Genomic DNA, 19,174 nt, shown 5'->3' with positions numbered 1-19,174 from the left:
ACACACACACACACACACACACACACACCCCTCATAAGGGTATTCTGCAATTGATACATGATCACGTTCACATACTCACTGATATATCACAGCAGGGCTGCTGTACAGTGAATGACCAGCAGATGTCAGTATTTCCAAATGAGCTGTTGAACGGGGCTTCGTGTGATCTGCGTTTGGGCGAAGCAATTGGCTGGAAAGATTCGACATATTCACGGGGCTTTATCACAGCGTCAGTAGTACTGTAGTCAGTGTAATGACACCCGATTACAGAATAAGCAAGGTGACTGAATGTGAAACGCATTCAGTGACATCAGACTAAAGCAAAACAAAGCCCAAAAAAAAAGAGATCACGTGAACGTTTCCACATTGAAAGGAAAAAAATCTTTGTCGTCACTCGGGAGATCTCGGAGTGCTTTACTACTATTGTTTAGTTCATAAGCAGATTTGGTAAGTCAAACTTTGTTTCATATTTTCTCTCAACGTGTTTATTCATCTCATACCTGTTTTTAAAAAATCTCATGAAGCTTTGGGTTTATGTCCAGGCTCAGTGGGCTTTATAAAATAACATTTTCATGTATTTTAAGTGATTTCATGTTTGTATGAAAGCTTTACTCACAGGAGTGTTCCCAGATTAATTTATCAAACCTCCGAATCGTGCAAAGTTGTTTTTATAAATAGTTTTGTATATTAGACTGAATACATGTCATACTGTTGCAGTGCTTAACACATTTATTAGACCAGCTGTCATTAAAAACAATAAAGCAAAAATATTGTTTTTAAATCTGTGAAAAACTTGTTTAAGACTCTAAGTCAAAGTGAATTCATGTTTTTATACCCATATTTTGGCCTGCACACTGGACCAGTCTGAGAATTCAGAAATTAATCAGACATAAAATTCAATCACGAAAACGATTTTTTTAAATAAAGCAAATAAATTCACTTCTTTAATATTTGTTTCTACTTTTTTTTTTTTGTCAAATGTGAATGTGAAAATCTTTGGATAACAAAAATAATTGTATTGTATGATTGAAAGTATCATTTTAATTAAGGGGCTTATGCTTGCCAGTAGATGAAATACGTACAGGACACTTTGCAGTGAATGAGTTTCTACCAAATCTAAAAATGTCCACACAGCGTCAGTGAATAGAACTGAACTGAGATGTCCGTTTAAAGTAAAAGAAGGCAAAGCATCATCCTGTTTCCTTGTAAACGTGCAGCTCAAGACCAAATTAGGCTGCAGCATTGTCCCCTGTAGTGATAGCACTAATCTAATGTATTTGAGAAAAATCATAATATCAGAAGATTTAACATCTTTTTTTCTAATTCATAAAGAAGTTAATGGTTGTGTCTCTGTCATGGTTTGTCTATATCAATACAAAAACACATCAATGCAAAAAAGTCTACTTAGACATCAAAACATGAAAAAAAAGGTTTGCCTGGGCCATGAAATGCCACCAATGGACTGCTGAATAATGGAAGGTGTTATGGACTGATGAATCAAAATGTGAAATCTTTGGTTCATCATGCAGGATTTTTGCACACTGTTGATTAGGCAAAATGTTGGTTCCTTACTTTGTGGCATCAAATGTCAAACATTAAGGAGGAAGCATGGTTTGGGTGTTTTTGTTGGATACAGGTGACTTTTACAGAGTGAGAGGCATCCTGAACCAAAATGGCTACCATAGCATTCTGCAGTGGCCTCTGGTATGCACCTAGTTGGTCAGGGGTTCATCCTACAGCAAGATAATGACCCAAAACACAAGTCCAGGCTATTACAGATCTATCTTAGGAAAAAAGAACAAGAAGGCAAGCTTGACAACATGGAATGGCCAGCACAGTCTCCAGACTTAAACCACATCAAGCTGGTTTGGAATGAGCTGGACGGAAGAGTGGAAGCAAAGCAACCCAGAAGAGCCACACATTTATGCAACAGTTAGGAAGACCTTTCTGAAGAATATTTGGCTTCTGATGTAGAAAGAAGGGCACGAACACATTTAACTGTTATATCTGTTAAAGGCAGCTGCTTTGATGAGTCAGAAGATTAGAAAATGTTTGTTTATAAATAGATTCTATGATTTATTTTTTAACTTAAAAAGTTGTTTATTTGTTCTGTGCTTTAATTCAGAGAACTGAAGTGTCAGTTTCAATAAAAAACTGGAAGAACTGGTAAGTTCTCATACTTGACCAGTATTGAAAAATTACAATTACATTCATTGACTGCTTCCTTTTATATCCAGAATGCATGATGTGCAAAACTGTAATCTTTGGTCATTTAAACATTTACAGCACTATGGAGAAGCACTTGAACATCAAAGATTTAAACAAGGTGATGTAACATGAAAGTATCTTATATAATATGGTCTTTGGTCTGTGGTCTAACTTACTGTTGTGATTAGCACTTTATAAAAATGTGAATTCATAATATATGTGTATCAGATTTGTCTATGTAAGATATCATTTGATGATCTTTTTAGGGAAATACAATCTTTATATTTAACTCACCTTAGACATAATGTCAGTAGGCTGGCCAGCTGCCAGTGCTTTGGTCAAAGGCAAGGTGACAGAAAATTTGACCTAGCATGAGGCACAGTGTTTACTCACCGAAAATCTGAGACCAAGTCCTCCAAAACCCTCTAAGTTTGTCTATTTTTTGTTCATTTCTCTTCACACAGGTGTTTAATGATCCCATCCATGGCCACATCGAGTTACATCCACTACTTGTCAAGATCATAGACACACCTCAGTTTCAGAGACTACGAAACATAAAGCAGCTTGGGGGCGGTTATTTCGTTTTTCCAGGAGCATCGCACAACCGCTTTGAACACTCAATAGGGTATGTCCACTTGTTTACAGTCAGATACACTAGTAATGCTTTTCTTTCAGTGCTGCATGATGAAGTGTGTGTGTGTGTGTGTGTGTGTGTGTGTGTGGTTTTTGGTGATACAGGGTGGGGCACTTAGCAGGAGAACTTGCAAAAACTCTGAAGCTGAAACAGCCAGAACTCGACATCAGTGAACGAGACGTCCTTTGTGTGCAAATTGCAGGTCTCTGTCATGACCTGGGTAAGTGCTGCACGTCTTTCACTCTAATAGCATCAAGTTTATAATACTAGCCAGTGTAAAATAAAACATGCTTGGTAAAATGAAAAAGGCAAATGGTGTGTGTGTGTGTGTGTGTGTGTGTGTGTGTGTGTGTACTATAACAGGAGGCTTTAATTATTATTTTATTTTTTTTTTACATTTGTTTCTCCATGAAGGACATGGACCTTTTTCCCATCTTTTTGATGGAATGTTCAACCCCGAAGCAGACCCAGAACATAAAGACTGGAAGGTACGTGAAAATTTTTTTTTTTCTCTACTGTGAGACGCGACATAATGGCCACCCACAAAAATCAAATATATTTGAAAACACTGTCAGATGCCATCTTGAGGAAATAAAGTACACATGGCACTAAATGATAGAAACAACACAGTGTTAACAATTATCAGCACAAACAAACATCATTTTCTGCTAGAAGAAGCCATACCACTGTTATGTCCACGCTCATCATGTCTGACTCATAAAAGTTGAGAACCTCTGGTTAAAACTGGAATACTGACACTAATTACCTCTATTAAGAGATGGTCATGTGCTCAAATTTGATTCTGTATGTTGTATCTGATCATTTTAAACTTTCAACCATTTGAATTCTGTTCTTAATATAAACAATAATAATGTATCTCTTGCAGCATGAGGATGCCTCTTTAGAGATGTTTGATCATCTGGTGGTGGCGAATAGTCTGGCACAAGAGATGGAGCGTTATGGACTGATACTCCCACCTGACCTGACATTTATCAAGGAGATGATTAAACCTCTAAAGATTGATGACGCTGAGGTACTGGCCAGTTACTGTCTGAATATTATGAAACCATTCGTTATCATCGCTGTCACGAACGTCAATTCTGGTGTCGTCTCCACAGTGGCCGTATGAAGGTCGAGATGAGAATAAATCCTTCCTCTATGAAATTGTGTCAAACAAGCAAAATGGGATTGATGTGGACAAATTCGACTACTTTGCCAGGTGGGACTTGTGTTGATGACAAACTCAGTATTTCTATCTACAGCAAGTCTTAAAGGTGTTTTGGAGGGTTTACCATAATAAATGTAATTAAATTGATGTAATTCCTCACTCGTATCTCAGGGACTGCCACCACCTGGGCATCCAGAACAACTTTGACCATCAACGCTTCATCATGTTTGCCAGGGTGTGTGATGTGAATGGGAGGAAGCACATTTGCTCTAGAGACAAGGTGTGGATCCCTGCTTTTTATCAGTTTTTAATGAGTAATTCATTATCTGATTGGCTGTGACTAAACTATAGGCGATGGTCTCAACAGGAAGTGGCAAACCTGTATGACATGTTCCACACAAGGAACTCTCTCCACAGAAGAGCCTACCAGCACAGAGTAACCAAGAGTGTAGAAATTATGTAAGTACCAACTGTGTAATTCTATTGTAAGACAACATTTATTTCATCTACAGAGTTCCCATAAAGTCATATACTGGGTCTTTTTTTTTTATCCAGGATCAAAGACGCCCTCTTGAAAGCAGATCAGTACATCCTGACTAAAGGTTCAGGAGGGACAACGTTCTGTCTCTCCAAAGCTAAAACTGACATGGAAGCCTACACAAAGCTGACAGGTAGTGGAAAACATGCTCTACATATTTCATTTTATATACCGTATTTATATATATTATTTTATATATTTCATATATATTTTATATATATTTCATTTTCTATTCAGAAACTATTAAAGAAGGTGGCTAATATGTATGTAAATGAATTAACAACATCTGTTTAAAATACCAATGATTATTTTCATGTTGGTTTGAAATTGAAAAAAAAAATCTCACTCTGCTGTTACTGCAGTTTATTGCAACTTACTGCAACTTCTGCATTTGTGGGTTTTTTTTTTCACACTTTGGAGATGCACAGCATGGAAAAAAAAAAAAACTGTTGACTGGCGTGACTATTACAGGATTTGCCATGATGTCAGGTTGATTCTTCAGTATGACGGATACGTCTCTACTAGTTTATAGTAAACTGTAAATTTATTTATTTAATACTGCAGTATTACTAATGCTTTGCTTGCTTTATCGCTTGCTTATTTTGTTTTGTTTATTAATGTTAATCAATTTTTTGTGTGTCTTTCTTTATATGACATTACTGATGAAGTTGTGAATGTTTCTTTGGTTTACTTGAATTGACCTGATCTTAACTTTATTTGTCTGTTTACTCTGCAGATCAAATGATTGAAAGAATACTCCACCCTTGTTCTTGTTCAAATGAATTCACTCCCTCTCCTCTGGAGGAAGCAAGGATGATTCTGCAGAGGATCATGTCTCGAGACCTGTACCAGTTTATGGGTGAAGCCAAGGTGTGCAATCAGGGATGGACTGGGACAAAAACTTGGCCCAGGCTTTTTTGGCCCACCTACCTCTGCATATCACCTTTAAAAACTATTTATCTTGCTTTGCTGTCATTTGGTATCATTCTTTTCAGCACAACCTCATATTTCTGAATTTACAGTTAGTTTTTCATTTTGACACAATTACCATAATTGATCTAAAATCAGACAAAAAACAAAAATCTGAGTAGAAAAGGTTATATTTTTTACTGTAACAACCACAAACATGTTTAACAGATCATAACTTGAAATGTAAATATAAATTGTAAATTTATAAACAAACGACAGTTATTGCAAATAGTTATTTGCAACTATTTGCAGCCATGGGATTCTTTTATGGCCATTTCAAACTATTTACAGAACAATCTGGTGTTCTGCATCAAATAAGATGCCATACAAATTATTTGTGCCACTCCAAGACAGAAGACATCATCTCAAACCTGATACCTGCTGGCCTGACTGCACGAGGTGTATCACTCATCCCATTTTCCACCTAGAGACAACATTTACACTGTAATCTGTCTCTGGTGACTTTTTAGCTGCAACTGTGACATTCACCAGTCGCCTCATTGTTCTGACACACACACACAAAAAAAACTAGCAACTACACACTAACTACACACTCCAAACACATTAAATGTCACAAATCTCACATCTCAAAACTCTCTCTCGCTCCCGTCACTCTAAAAAAATTACCCTTCTTCCTAAACAACAAATGCCCCATGTTGCCATATGATTTTTTGATTGGTTGACATGGTACATTTTTCCACCAATAGGAAAGGGGTGTTTTTTATTTTATATTTGTTTGGTCATAAGCAGAGAGTGCTTGCTAGCGCTGTCCTTAGATGTAAATTTGACAATAGCATTCAGGAAAAAAAAAAATGCGAACATTTTTTATCATGGCTCTGGTTTTACGTGTTCTTGTCAACACAATTTAAAAATTGGTATATAGTCTGAATACCTCACTTTAAACACAAAAATGGACACTGAGGCTTGTCTTGGGTTCACATGACATCTTGTTGCTATGTCATCTTAAATTGGTCATGTTACCATGGTTTACTAGTTTTCTTTCTCAGCCAATCAGCAGCACTTGTGCAATTGTTTCGCCCCCATCGCTCCAGGTAAGCTGTAGACAGCTTCAACTGTCTGTGTGTTTACAAATAGTAATGTGTCCGTGCAGCATTTTCTTTTTAGTAACGGTAACAGCATTCTAACAGTAGAAATAGTAATGAGTTAGATTACTAGTTACTGAAAAATGCTGTTATTCTCATCACTGCTCTTCTCTTCCCCACCTCTTCACAGCTGGGGCAGCAGCTAACATGGTGGTTAGTTTGACACATTTTGCTGCATCTGTTAGTTTATTTTTATTGTTTTCAGGTGTGGCCCCATCAGATGATCTCATGACTCATTGAGTGACACCACTGACCAGTCAGTTGGTGGCATGAGGTCTGACCACATCACATTTTAGTACTTGCTCAGATCGCTTTGAACTCTGACTGAGCAGGCGCTGTTTTAGTACCTGGTACAAGGTACTATGACCTAATAGAAAACCCTGAAAACTGTGGCGAGTAGATCCAATTAGGTACTAATAAAAAGGGGCTTTTGGAGAAGGTTCGTTTATGGTATGAACATAATTCAAACTCGATCCCAACAGACTACCAGGTGTACATTGAGAGTTTGAACTAAAAAGCTTCTGTAAGATTTACATTAGAAAAAAGGCAGGAAATTACTGTAGATGTGTAAAGGCCTGTACAGGCTAGTATCTAGCCGTAAAATAAATGGAAATTGTCCTCCGGGAACTGCCTGCATACTCCCACCACATCAGGACTGATATTGTCATGCACCAGGAGGAATCCAGGACCCAATGCACCAGCATAGGGTCTGTAAGCGTGGGACTTCAACCCAAGATCTGTTGCATAACCTGTAGAGGTTTGTGTGTCTCTCCATGGATATGGCTCCCCAGACCATCACTTATAAAACCTCAAACTGGTCATGCTAAACAATGTTACAGGCAGCATCACATTTTCCATGGCTTCTCCAGACCCTTTCACAGCTGTCCAATGTGAGCCTTTCTTATGTGTTCAGCTCTCATCTGTGAAAAGTGCAGAGTTCCAGTGGTAGACTTGTCATTTCTGGTATTTAATGGCAAATGCGTGGTGCAAAAGAGCAGATACTGCTCTGGACAGGACCTTCTATGGCGCTTTCCTGCTCTCCTAGAGTTACTGCTGTTAATGCCCTGGATTCTCCTCCATTCTCTTGAGACTGTACTGGGAGACACAGAAGAACATCTGGCAGTGGCTTGTATTAATGTGCCATTCTGGAAGATTTGGACAGCCTCTGTAGGGAACATGTATTGCATCAGTCTTCCAGTAGTGACACTGACCCTTGCCAAAAGCAAAACTAGCCAAAAGCAGTGAGCCAGCCTGATGCAGGGCTTATGCAGGGAGACAGACAACCATACCCACCTGCGGGCAATTTAGATTCCCCACTTAACCTAACCCCACTACTTACATGTCATTGGACTGTGGGAGGAAGCTGGAGTACCTGGAGAAAACCTCCAAAAGAACATTAAACTCCACACAGAAAGGTCCTGGCCAGATGCGAAGTTGAACTCAGGACCTTCTTGGTGTGAGGGAACAGTGCTAATCACCACGCCACTGTACTGCCCGATGTTCTCAATATTTGAGACAGAGTTAAGCTGAATTCATCGTAGCTGATTTTGATACCATTTTGAAACCATTTAAATCCATAATGAGTCATTCATAGTCACCTACATAATAGCTTATTAGCTCAGTTTAACCTCCATTTTATTTTATTGCTGGAAAACATCTAGTTGATTACAATATTTGTGGTGTGTGAGTGCGCTAAAAAAGAGAGATGATGTGACTCTTCTCTCCCTTTCTCAGCTCAAGAAAGAAGACCAAGAGGAAATAAAAGTAAGAGTGAAAAGTGATCATAAAAAGAGATCAGCAAAACAATGATAACACAATGACAGCACATGTTCTCTCCTCCATCTGTCAGAAGATGAAGGACAGCTTGGAAAATGAACTGGTTAAAGTCATTCCAAAAGACAACTTTGAAATTATAGTGAGTTTTTATTCTAATTATACTCAGTAATTAATTCTTAAAATCTTGGCTTTTGTTTTGTTTTTTTAGCTAAATTGTGTTGCCAACCTCGACTGAGTCATAATGTACATGTGAACACTGCTCGTTTAGGTTGTCACTTTGGACTATGGGATGAAAAACAAGGACCCCATCAATACCACATATTTCTACACTAAGGCTAACCCTACTGAAGCATTCAAGATTTCCAGAGAACAGGTCAGAACTACTGCATGTCTTTGCATGAGCTGTGTGTTCTTTCTGAAGATGTCTCTGTAAAACAGCTTTTATGTTACTGTCCTTGTTGTCAGGTGTCCAAGCTTCTCCCAGTGTGCTTTGCTGAGAAGATCCTCAGAGTTTACTGTAAGAACTCAGCGAGTCTGAGAGATGCTAAGTTCTGCTTTCAAAGCTGGTGTCACGAAAATGACTTTCTAACTGAGGTAACACTTTGTTCTGTTTGATGGCAGTGGGAGGCATTACCATGTTACAAGCAATATGATGAGAACATAAAGAAGAAAGCTGCAGTTAAACCTGCATATCCTGTCAGAGCCTCGAGTTAGCATTACACTTTTGACCTTTTGGTTGTACTAATGAACTTGTCTGTGTCCTTTTATATATACAGGATCGAGACAGAGCAACTCCATGAAATGAAGATGGGAAACACTGAGAAATTAGGTTTTTTGTGTTACTGCTAGGGATGGGTACCGGTGTCCGGTGCCATGATGGCACCGGTTCTGACATAAACGGTAGTAACCAGACCGAAAAGCAGCGCACATTTCGGTGCTTTATTTCGGTGCTTTTTTTTTCCTGAGCTGTGATACACTTCTAGCCAATCATTTTACGTTTCCCAGGATAGTAGGCGGGGCCAGGTACGTACGTTCAGTTAGAGCAGAGCTACAGATTAAAAATGGCCAAGGCGAAGCGGTCAAAAGTCTGGTTGTACTTCACAGCAAAATATGCAAACTCAGCAGCCTGCAACAAGTGCTTTAAGCTGATACTGTGATACTGTCAAAGGAGGTAACACCTCGAAACTGATGAAACACCTGGCGACGCATAGCGGGTTTTTTTAAAAGCCGAGAAATGCGCCGTATTTGATAGCTTGCTGCGAGACCTCACACTGTGCACGTCGGGTGGGTTGCCAGTTATCGGACCCGGAGCAACATCCCCCAAAAACCCGAAGAATAGAGTCCTGGCCCCTAGCCCTGCCAGTGTAGCAGAAATGATGAGGATGATGATGGCAGCAGCAGCCGTTCTTCTCTGCGTGAGTAGCTAAATGTTGTTCGTGTGTAATTTACGTTGAGTAGGCTAACCACGTTATTACATTAATGCATGTAAGGTGAACTAGCAAACATCATCATAGCTACATGCGGCTGTCTTCTTGTTTGATGGCAGATACTCCCTTCACCCTGGACAAAAAGGCTAAAATGACCAAAGAAAAAGTGGGAAACAGCTGAACATGAGAGGTTTTTGGACAAAGTTTGTGTTTTTTTTCCATTGTTTAAGCACTGCTTCCAGCCAAGAGTGATGCCATATATGCCCCATAGCTGCAGAAAAGGCACACATTGTTATCTTTTTACAAAAAACCAGCTGAATATGAGAGGTTTTTGGACAAAGTTTGTGTTTTTTCCATTGTTTAAGCACTGCTTCCAGCCAAGAGTGATGCCATATATGCCCCATAGCTGCAGAAAAGGCTAACATTGTTATCTTTTTACAAAAAACAAACAAAACAGCTGAACATGGGAGGTTTTTGGACAAAGTTTGTGTTCTCCATTCTTTAAGCACCGGTTCGAGCACCGTTTAAGCACCGGCACCGTTTCAAAAGTACCGATTTGGAACCGGTATCGGATAAAACCTAAACGATACCCATCCCTAGTTACTGCAGAGATTTAAAAACAGGTAAATCGACAAACTAAAGTAGTTTGATGATTAAACTATTTATCACACATTTTCACTATAATCAGACTATATAGCTCAACTTGCCTCAATGGTTTGGATAAAGGCTACTGCTATGATTTGAAAAATCATTATTTATTATATAACAGGTCTCTACATGACAATTTACCAAAGGATAACATAATCTTTCTGCTTTTTCCTCTTTGGATTTGTTTACTGTTGGTTTCTGGTCCATTCAAAATAAAGTTACTTTTCTCTTTGTTGTGTGTTATTTTAAAGTAACGGCTTTTGGAACATAAGAGGGAACTATTATAAAGATACTATATTCTTAAAAATCGCATAGATTTCACTATGCTACTCATCCCTGCTGGTTAGTGTTGGAAAAAAGCATCTAGAATGCAAAACCTAATGGAGCCGGGTAGCACGAGCTCTCATTATGAAACTGACTTAACAGACATTTATAGCAATTTACATTGTATGTGATTTTTCAGTGGTCCATAGTGGTGCTCTTGGAGGAGTGGAGTTTAGGTAATAATTATTATTGTTCAGAGAGATCAAGTCCATTTGCTGTTAGCCCTTTTGCCACAGCTGAGGTTTAGAGACACCAGAAACCTTTGTAAACTTTGTAGGAAATGAAAGATTACAACTGTGTTGAAGAGAGGCTGGACAGTGTCACAGGACAGCCACAAAAGCTTTTGGCACACTTTAGATGGTTGTGCTCCAACTTACGAGCAAACCAGGTGCACTGCAGTCACAAAGTTGAGAAGAATCTTTATAACACATATATCAGACCACATGTGTTTTGTAACATGTTTTTGTTGTAAAATTTCAATATTCCTGTGATCTGTGGCTGATGTGCACTTACAAGCTCTTGGCCAGAGCTAGTGAATGCCAGGTGCTGGATCAGTAAAGTGTGTGGTGCTGATATTATATGGAAAATCAAAAACTGCTACAACCATCAGTGTCTCGGTGTCATCCAGGTGAGTAAATCCCAAAAAGTTCATTCTGTTCATTCTTTGCACAGTGACTGAAACAAACCCACTGATTAAACAATGGGCTGTGAGGTCAGTTTCTTGATCATTAATATGCAAATTGTCATGACTATTGATCAACAGCCACTGATTAACCACTGATTTTGTTCAAATAAAATATGAAACTCTCATATGAGAAGGATGAAGTAAATATACAAATGTTGATACATAAATACCCAGTAAGTCCAAGCATCAAGTTAAGTGTACACATGACTTGTTTAAAACACGTGTATGAGCTCAAACAATTGGTAAAACAAGTCTGAACAACGTTGGACACGCCCAATGCATGAACATAAATAGCAGTTAAAGACTGGAAACACAGGATGAACACAACACAACGGACCTTGAGTGACTGTTTTACAAGTATTTCTTGTTTTATACTCAAGTCTTCCTGATCATCATGTTTTCTGTTTCCTTTTTTGTTGTGAAATCAGACACAACTTAAAGAAACTCAGGAGAATATTTTCATAGCCATTTAATCAGGTGAAGAAACTGCAGAAAGCTGAAGAAAAAATTGGTTTGAAAGAGTAAAAGGAGAGGCAGACTGATTACAGCTAGCAACAAATAATTTTTCAGTGATTATTTTGTACTGTTGAATAAACAGAATTGAACAAAGTTGGACACCTAATGCATGAACCAAAAAAAATGATGTAGAAAAACTGGACACAGTATTAATACAACACTTAAATATTTAGGCACTGAAGACACCAAGTGAAGTGTTTCAGGTGTAATTTTGTGCCATTCTTCCTGCAAACAAGTCTTAAGGTGGGCAACAGTACGAGATTTTCATTGTGGCATTTTGTGCTTCCAAATACGCCACACATTCTCTATTCGAGACAGGTCGGGATAAACTTTTACACGATGGCTCAGGACAAATTTAGCTCTTTTTAAATTACTGTTGATCTCCACAAACTAAAGAATTCAAGTCAATTTCCACAGCTATGGGCCAGTTATGTTTACAGTTGACATTTAATTCATTGATTTAGCACACAACCATTAGGCTGGGCTATTTAGATGCTTTTCTCTTTACTTATGTTAGTAAAATGATCAGGGATCTAGGGAAGTGGTCACTTGCAATGTTGAACCTTGAACAATGTCAGAGATTTACAGTTAACAAACAGTCAGGTGAATAAACAACACTGAGACACTCGAGATATTTAACGTGCTGCACGGGTGAAATACTCAGAGAGCAATCACACCCAGTGTAAAACTGAAGCTCTGAATTTACCATTACCTATGGTCGTGAGCACTGGGTAGTGACCGAAAGAACAAGATCGCAGATATAAGCGGCTTTGCCTGAAGGGTGGCTGGCAAACACCTGGCCTGTCTCCTTTAGAGATAGGGTCAGGTGTTTTGGCCATCTGGGAGGGCCTCAGAGTAGAACCGCTGCTCCTCCACATCAAAAGGAGCCAATTGAGGTGGTTCGGCATCTCACTATGATGCCTCCTGGGTGGGGTGTTCTGGGCATGTCCCAGCGAGAAGAGGCCCTGGGGAAGACCCAGGACAAACTCAAGAGAATCTATCTTTTGGCTGGCCTGGGAACGCCTTGGTGTTCCCCCGGAAAGGCTGGAGGAGGTGGCCCAGGAGCGGGAGGTCTGGGTTTTCTCTGGTTAGGCTGCTGCCCCTGCGACTTGGCCCAGGACAAGCAGAAGAAAATAGATGGATGGATGTCCAAACAGGGACTCAGAAATGCACACTATCTTGGTCGACTGCTGCATCTAAACTTTCTCCCAGACCTCTCAGACCTAATGTCCTGTTCAATATCTAATCCAAAGTTTATTTAGCATACAGACTGGAAAATCTGGGATTGATCCACTGACTTTTCAATTTGTAGGCGCTACTACCTGAGCCACAGCCCTCACCAACACTGCATGAATTTAGAAACTCCTTTTAAGTCTGCAACACATGGAAAATGTGTTTGTTTATGTGGTAAACAAAAAAGTGTGAAACAACTCAAAACATATTTTAGATTTTTCAAATAACCAGGCTTTGCTTTGAATACAGCTTTGCACACTCTTGGCATTCTCTCGATGAGCTTCATGAGGTAGTCACATGAAAAGGTTTTCCAGCAACCTTGAAAGAGTTCCCAGAGATGCCGAGCACTTGTTTGACCTTTGGCCCTTACTCGGTCGGTCTCATCCCAAACCATCTCTATTGTGTTTAGATCAGGTGACTGTGGAGGCCAGGAAACCAAATACTAAACATACTAAACCAACTAAACGCAAACTGGAAAGGATGGCATGTCGCTGTTGGTGCTGCTTCAGTGTGCCATTTTGCGACTTCCTGCAATTTTAAAATTACATTGATTAAAGTCATATTTAGTTTTGTTTTATAAATTCTCTATTTAAGCTAATTGTTTGGAGGAAATAACCCTTTTGCTTGGAAAATGGAACAAATGTACAGACCTATTTGAACTGGAAGACACTCACCTTCTATCAGTGTTTGCAACCTTATGATTGCACAGTTCTGTGTTTCTCTGTCTCTGTTTTTGTATCCAAGGGTGTGGTGCTCCTCCCTCCCAGCTACCTGTTTGCACACCTGTCATCGATCATGACAGTAATGCTGTTATACTGCTGTCCATACAATGTATTCACACTTTCATAAACAGAGTATTCATAATAATTCGTTAATATCTTAAGTTTCAGTGTGCCTTCAATTTTGAATAAACCCCCAACAGTGTCACCAGCAAAGCACCATCACACCTCCTCCTTCATGCTTCACGTTAGGACTCATCCATGCAGTTATCTCTAGCCGACTTGATTACTGTAACAGTATCTTCACAAGTTTACCTAAAAAATCAATCAGACAAATGCAGCTGATCCAGAATGCTGCTGCTCATGTTCTCACTAAAACCAAGACATCATGCAACACCTACGCTTTGATGACAAGTCCACCCGCAGTGATCGAGCAAAGACTGACAAGTTCGCTGCAATTTCCAGTGTGTGGGGATCATTTGTCACCAACTGCATCACGTGCTACAACCCTGGTCTACATATCACCGTTGATGAACAGCTTTTCCCATCAAAGACTCGGTGCTGTTTCCTGCAGTATATTGCAAGTAAACCGGACAAGTTTGGGATCAAGTTTTGGGTGGCCTGCGACCTAAAATCCAAGTACATTTGCAATGTCTTCCCATATCTTGGCAAGGACCCCAATCGTCCCACTGGGGAGAGACTTTCTGAAAATGTAGTAATGAGGCTGATGGAACCATTCCTAGACAAGGGCAGAAATGTTACCACGGACAATTTCTTCACATCGCTTTCACTTGCGCAAAAACTTCTTGGACGGAAAACCACCATCCTCGGCACAGTCAACAAGATTCGCAGGGAAATTCCTCAATCCACTAGGCAGACAGATCGCAATGAATTCACCACTCAGGTATGCCACTCCACACCGAGCCCTGGAAAAAGGGCCACGTGTCAGGTCAAACACAGATGCAAAAAAAATCAGGCCACTGTGCGATGTGTTCACTGCTACAGGTACACATGTGGTAAATGCAGACGACAGATACCGTGGCAGTGCCAGGATTGTGAGTGATTGCTGAAAATGTTGAAATGTACTCACTCGCTTTTTATCATTATTTGTAAATATGTGTACAAATGGTTGGTTTTTTGTACTGTTTTCATCAATAAATGTCAGCAACAAAGGACATGTGTTGATTTCTCCCTAAGATGGCAAACTGAAACACTCCACTCCCCCACCCCCTCAATCACTCACCCCCACTCCCCTCCCTCCAGAATTCCTAGGTAACGACCTAATATACATGTGAATGACTAGCCAATTTAGCTTCCACTTCCAGCATTTGACTGCTCTCCGGCTTTTAAAGGTAGAACGGTAGAAGCCTGGAAATCCCAGTGCATCCCAGTGATGCTCATGCAGGAGTGGAGTTTAGGTAATAATTATTATTGTTCAGAGAGATCAAGCCCATATGTTGTTAGCCCCTTTGCCACAGCTGAGGTTAAGAGAAGCCAGAAACCTTTGTATAGTTTGTGGGAAATGAGAGATTGAAAGAACTGTATAACTAGGAGTCCCAGGCTTCTACCTTTCTACCTATAAAACCCGCCACCAGCCAAATGGCTGGTAGGCTTTTAGCTAAGCTTTAGCTTCAGCCAAGTGGAAGCTAAATTGGCTAGTCATTCATATGTATATTAGGTAGTTAAAAAGGAATTCAGGAGGGAGGGGAGTGGGGGTGTGTGGATGAGGGGGTGGGGGAGCTGCTAAAAGCTGTGAACTTCCTTTTGTGTTTCATCTTGATGCATTCTCAATCATCCAGGGAAATAAATCTCCAAAAGTCACCAACTTGGAGTGTTTCAGTTTGCCGTCTTAGGGAGAAATCAACACACATGGGTGTTTGTCCTTTGTTGCTGAGATTTATTGATAAAAACAGTACAAAAAACCAACCATTTGTATACATATTTACAAATAATAATGAGAAACAAACTTACTAATAAGCTATTGAACTGCCGGTCAAACAGATATTTCTACTGTGTCAGAGATGATGAATGTTTCCGTGTTCCTCTTTATATTTTCCATCAGTACACACACGTCATGACATTGCTCAGTCAATCAGCTGCACAATATACACAATATAGAGTTTAAATGTAAATTAAAAATATAAAAATGTAAAAAGCATTGGTCAACAGAAAGCTTGTTTGAACAGTAAAGTTTTTAACTGCTTTTTAAAAGATTCCACAGAGTCAACCAAACGTAGTTGTAGAGGTAGACTTTTCCACAGCATTGGTGCCACAGACCCCTTTCGTCTTCAGACGTGTTCTGGGAGAAACAAACAAACTCTTAGTCTGTGAGCGGAGACGGCGAGCAGTAGTGTATTTTGTGAGAAGCTTGGATAAATAATCTGGGGCTTGGCCATTTAGTGCGCTGTACGTTAAAACAATAATTTTAAAACGAATTCTAAAATCTATTGGGAGCCAATGTAAAGAACATAAAATAGGAGTGATGTGAGCTCGCTTGCTAGAGCAAGTTAGTAGTCTGGCTGCTGCGTTTTGTATAGCTTGGAGGCGAGAAAGTGATGATTTATCCAAGCTGGTAAACAGGGAATTATAATAATCTAAACGCGATGACACAAATGCATGGACAATTTTTTCCAGTTCAGCTAAGGAGACCATATGTTGCAGTTTAGAAATATTCCTTAAATGAAAGAAACAGGAACAAGACAGAGATTTTACGTGTATATGACTAGTTAGGAGTGAGAACGTGTTGATGTAGCATGTAGTGGAGGTGGAACTCCTTTCTAAAGCTTTTCTAACATCAGCTACAATCAACAAACAACAACAAAACAAACTGGATGAGCAGGATTCCAGTGAACTTACTGTGATCATGGGTAATGCTGCAAACCTTTATCACATTTTCACAGAAAAGAAACTAAATATATATCCTCCTTTAAAAAAAACACACAATGAAACACAGACATACTTATTTATGATAAGATCCACAGAGAGAGAGCCAAGCACGTACACAACATAGCATTGATGAGAAAAGAGTAAGAATATACAATCACAGGTTTACATAAGTACACAGTTGCGACTGAGGCCCTGATCAAATGTTCAAATAAACTGATCATAAAGTCTGTGTCTCTGTTTTATTTCAGGGAGTGCTGAGGAGGGTCTAACATGAAGTCACAGTCGTGCTCTCTGGACAAGATGTGGCTCATTTTCTCACATTTGTACAGCTTTTGGGATGTCAGAGTGCTGCACTCATCAATGCATTTGACTTCATCAACTTCAACTTCATCTTCAGGTGTGTGTGAGAAACCAACTCACCATAAACTGTTGATCAAATTGTGCTAACCACAGTGCTGCCTTGGTTACAAAACATGTTCACTAAAATTAAAAAGCAATTGTTGAAGAGATAAAATGGTCCTTTCTCGTTTTTATAAATATGATTTTTAACTTACAGTTATTATGCATTTCTTGTATAAAATAAAAAAGATAAAATGTGAGTTACTGCTAATTGTTGTATGTTTATGTAATAACAAATCCCATTCACATTTAAACACTGAATTTAGGCTTGGACATTATATTTAACACTTAGTGTGGAGTTGTCATGTTTTCCCTGACAATTCTCTCTGGACACTCCAGCTTCCTCCTACAGTCCAAAGACACACATGTTACTCCTAAAGTGGCTGCATATCTGTGTACGTGTGCTGACCCTGTAACAGACCTGTGACCTATCCAGGATGTATCCTGCTTTTCACACATCAAAGTTGGGATAGGTTGATAGGTAGCGTTGGCTGAGGAAATCCAAATCATGTGACGTCACCCTGAGATGCTTCTGAGAAACAAACTCACTAATAAGCTGTTGAACTGCATGCCAGTCAAACAGATACGTTTACTGTGTTTGTGTTTCAGAGATGATGAAAGTTTCCGCGTTCCTCTTTACATTTTCCATTAGTACACACCCATCCTGACATTCCTCCTGTCAGTCAGCTCTCTGGGTGGAAGAGAACAAAACACATAAATAAATGTTTAAGACAGGAGCTACTTAAACTGTTAATGTTCCTTTATTTGTTTTGCACACAGGTTTATCATTAAAAATCTTACCAACAATGACATAAACTACTTATCTTTATAATCTTTATAGAGAAATAAATAAAGTTGAAATTCGTATGTATTTCTTATGCCCAGCAGCAAAGCCAGACTGTGACTTTAGGCCTGTCTTCTTACAATTACTTGTGTGTGTGTGTGTGTGTGTTCTGAGTTTTCATCAGAGCCAGAGGTCAGCTACTCTTCACTGAAGTTTTCCACCAGTCCCACCACATTACACAATATGACACACATTAGCTGGTTCAGTGTTTAAATGCTGTAGGCCACAAATGATGCATTTTTCTGATTATTACAGATACAAACACTTTTTATCCCCTCCTTGAATCGCCACCTTATCGTGGTGGAGGGGTTTGTGTGTCCCAGGGATCCCAGGGGCTATGTTGTCTGGGGGCTTTTGCCCCCTGGTAGGGTCTCCCATGGCAAATTGGTCCTGGGTGAGGGACCCGACAAAGGCAAGGCAAGTTTATTTGTATAGCACAATTCAACAACAAGGTGATTCAAAGTGCTTTACAGAGACATTAGAAACAAAAACAAATAAAAAGCATGATTTAAAATTGATTAAAACAAGCAAATAAACTAACTAACTAATTAACAAACAAACAAACAAACAAAACAGTATATAAAATCAAAACAGATAAAATCAGAACAGTAGATAAAATCAGTAGTTAAATGTAAGTTTTGAAATTTAAGCTTAAAAGTGTGGATTTGGTGCTTTATTCAAATGCAGCTGAGAACAGGTGAGTCTTCAACCTGGATTTAAATAAACTGAGTGTTTCAGCTGATCTGAGGCTTTCTGGGAGTTTGTTCCAGATATAAGGAGCATAAAAGCTGAATGCAGCTTCTCCGTGTCTGGTTCTGACTCTGGGAACTGATAAAAGACCGGATCCAGATGACCTGAGGAATCTGGATGGTTCATACTGGGTCAGGAGGTCATTGATGTATTTTGGTCCTAAACCATTCAGAGCTTTATAGACCAGCATCAGAACTTTAAAGTCTATCCTCTGACGGACAGGCAGCCAGTGTAAGGACCTCAGAGCTGGACTGATGTGGTCCACTTTTTTGGTCTTAGTGAGGACTCGAGCAGCAGAGTTCTGAATGAGCTGTAGTTGTCTGACTGATTTTTTAGGTAGACCTGTA

General features: G+C 39.4%; 1 protein-coding gene across 1 annotated transcript; it reads left to right on the top strand.

Annotated features, from left to right (window-relative positions):
- Positions 1 to 265: 265 nt before the first annotated feature.
- Positions 266 to 10,708, top strand: LOC146550976 (deoxynucleoside triphosphate triphosphohydrolase SAMHD1-like). Its single transcript, XM_085260329.1, has 17 exons — positions 266 to 447; positions 2,126 to 2,166; positions 2,287 to 2,326; positions 2,673 to 2,833; positions 2,947 to 3,062; positions 3,257 to 3,330; positions 3,729 to 3,875; positions 3,961 to 4,061; positions 4,182 to 4,290; positions 4,378 to 4,469; positions 4,566 to 4,681; positions 5,285 to 5,418; positions 8,355 to 8,384; positions 8,470 to 8,535; positions 8,665 to 8,769; positions 8,862 to 8,990; positions 9,173 to 10,708. The coding sequence occupies exons 3-17, from the start codon at positions 2,291 to 2,293 to the stop codon at positions 9,194 to 9,196; spliced, it is 1,440 nt and encodes a 479-aa protein (XP_085116455.1). The 5' UTR covers positions 266 to 447; positions 2,126 to 2,166; positions 2,287 to 2,290; the 3' UTR covers positions 9,197 to 10,708.
- The last annotated feature ends 8,466 nt before the right edge of the window (positions 10,709 to 19,174 follow it).

This window comes from Mchenga conophoros, linkage group LG20, assembly GCF_057382185.1.
Source record: "Mchenga conophoros isolate Kocher_MC1m ecotype Shallow Benthic linkage group LG20, M_conophoros_male_GT1.1, whole genome shotgun sequence".
NCBI lineage: Eukaryota > Metazoa > Chordata > Actinopteri > Cichliformes > Cichlidae > Mchenga > Mchenga conophoros.
This window is presented reverse-complemented; position numbering and strand designations above follow the sequence as displayed.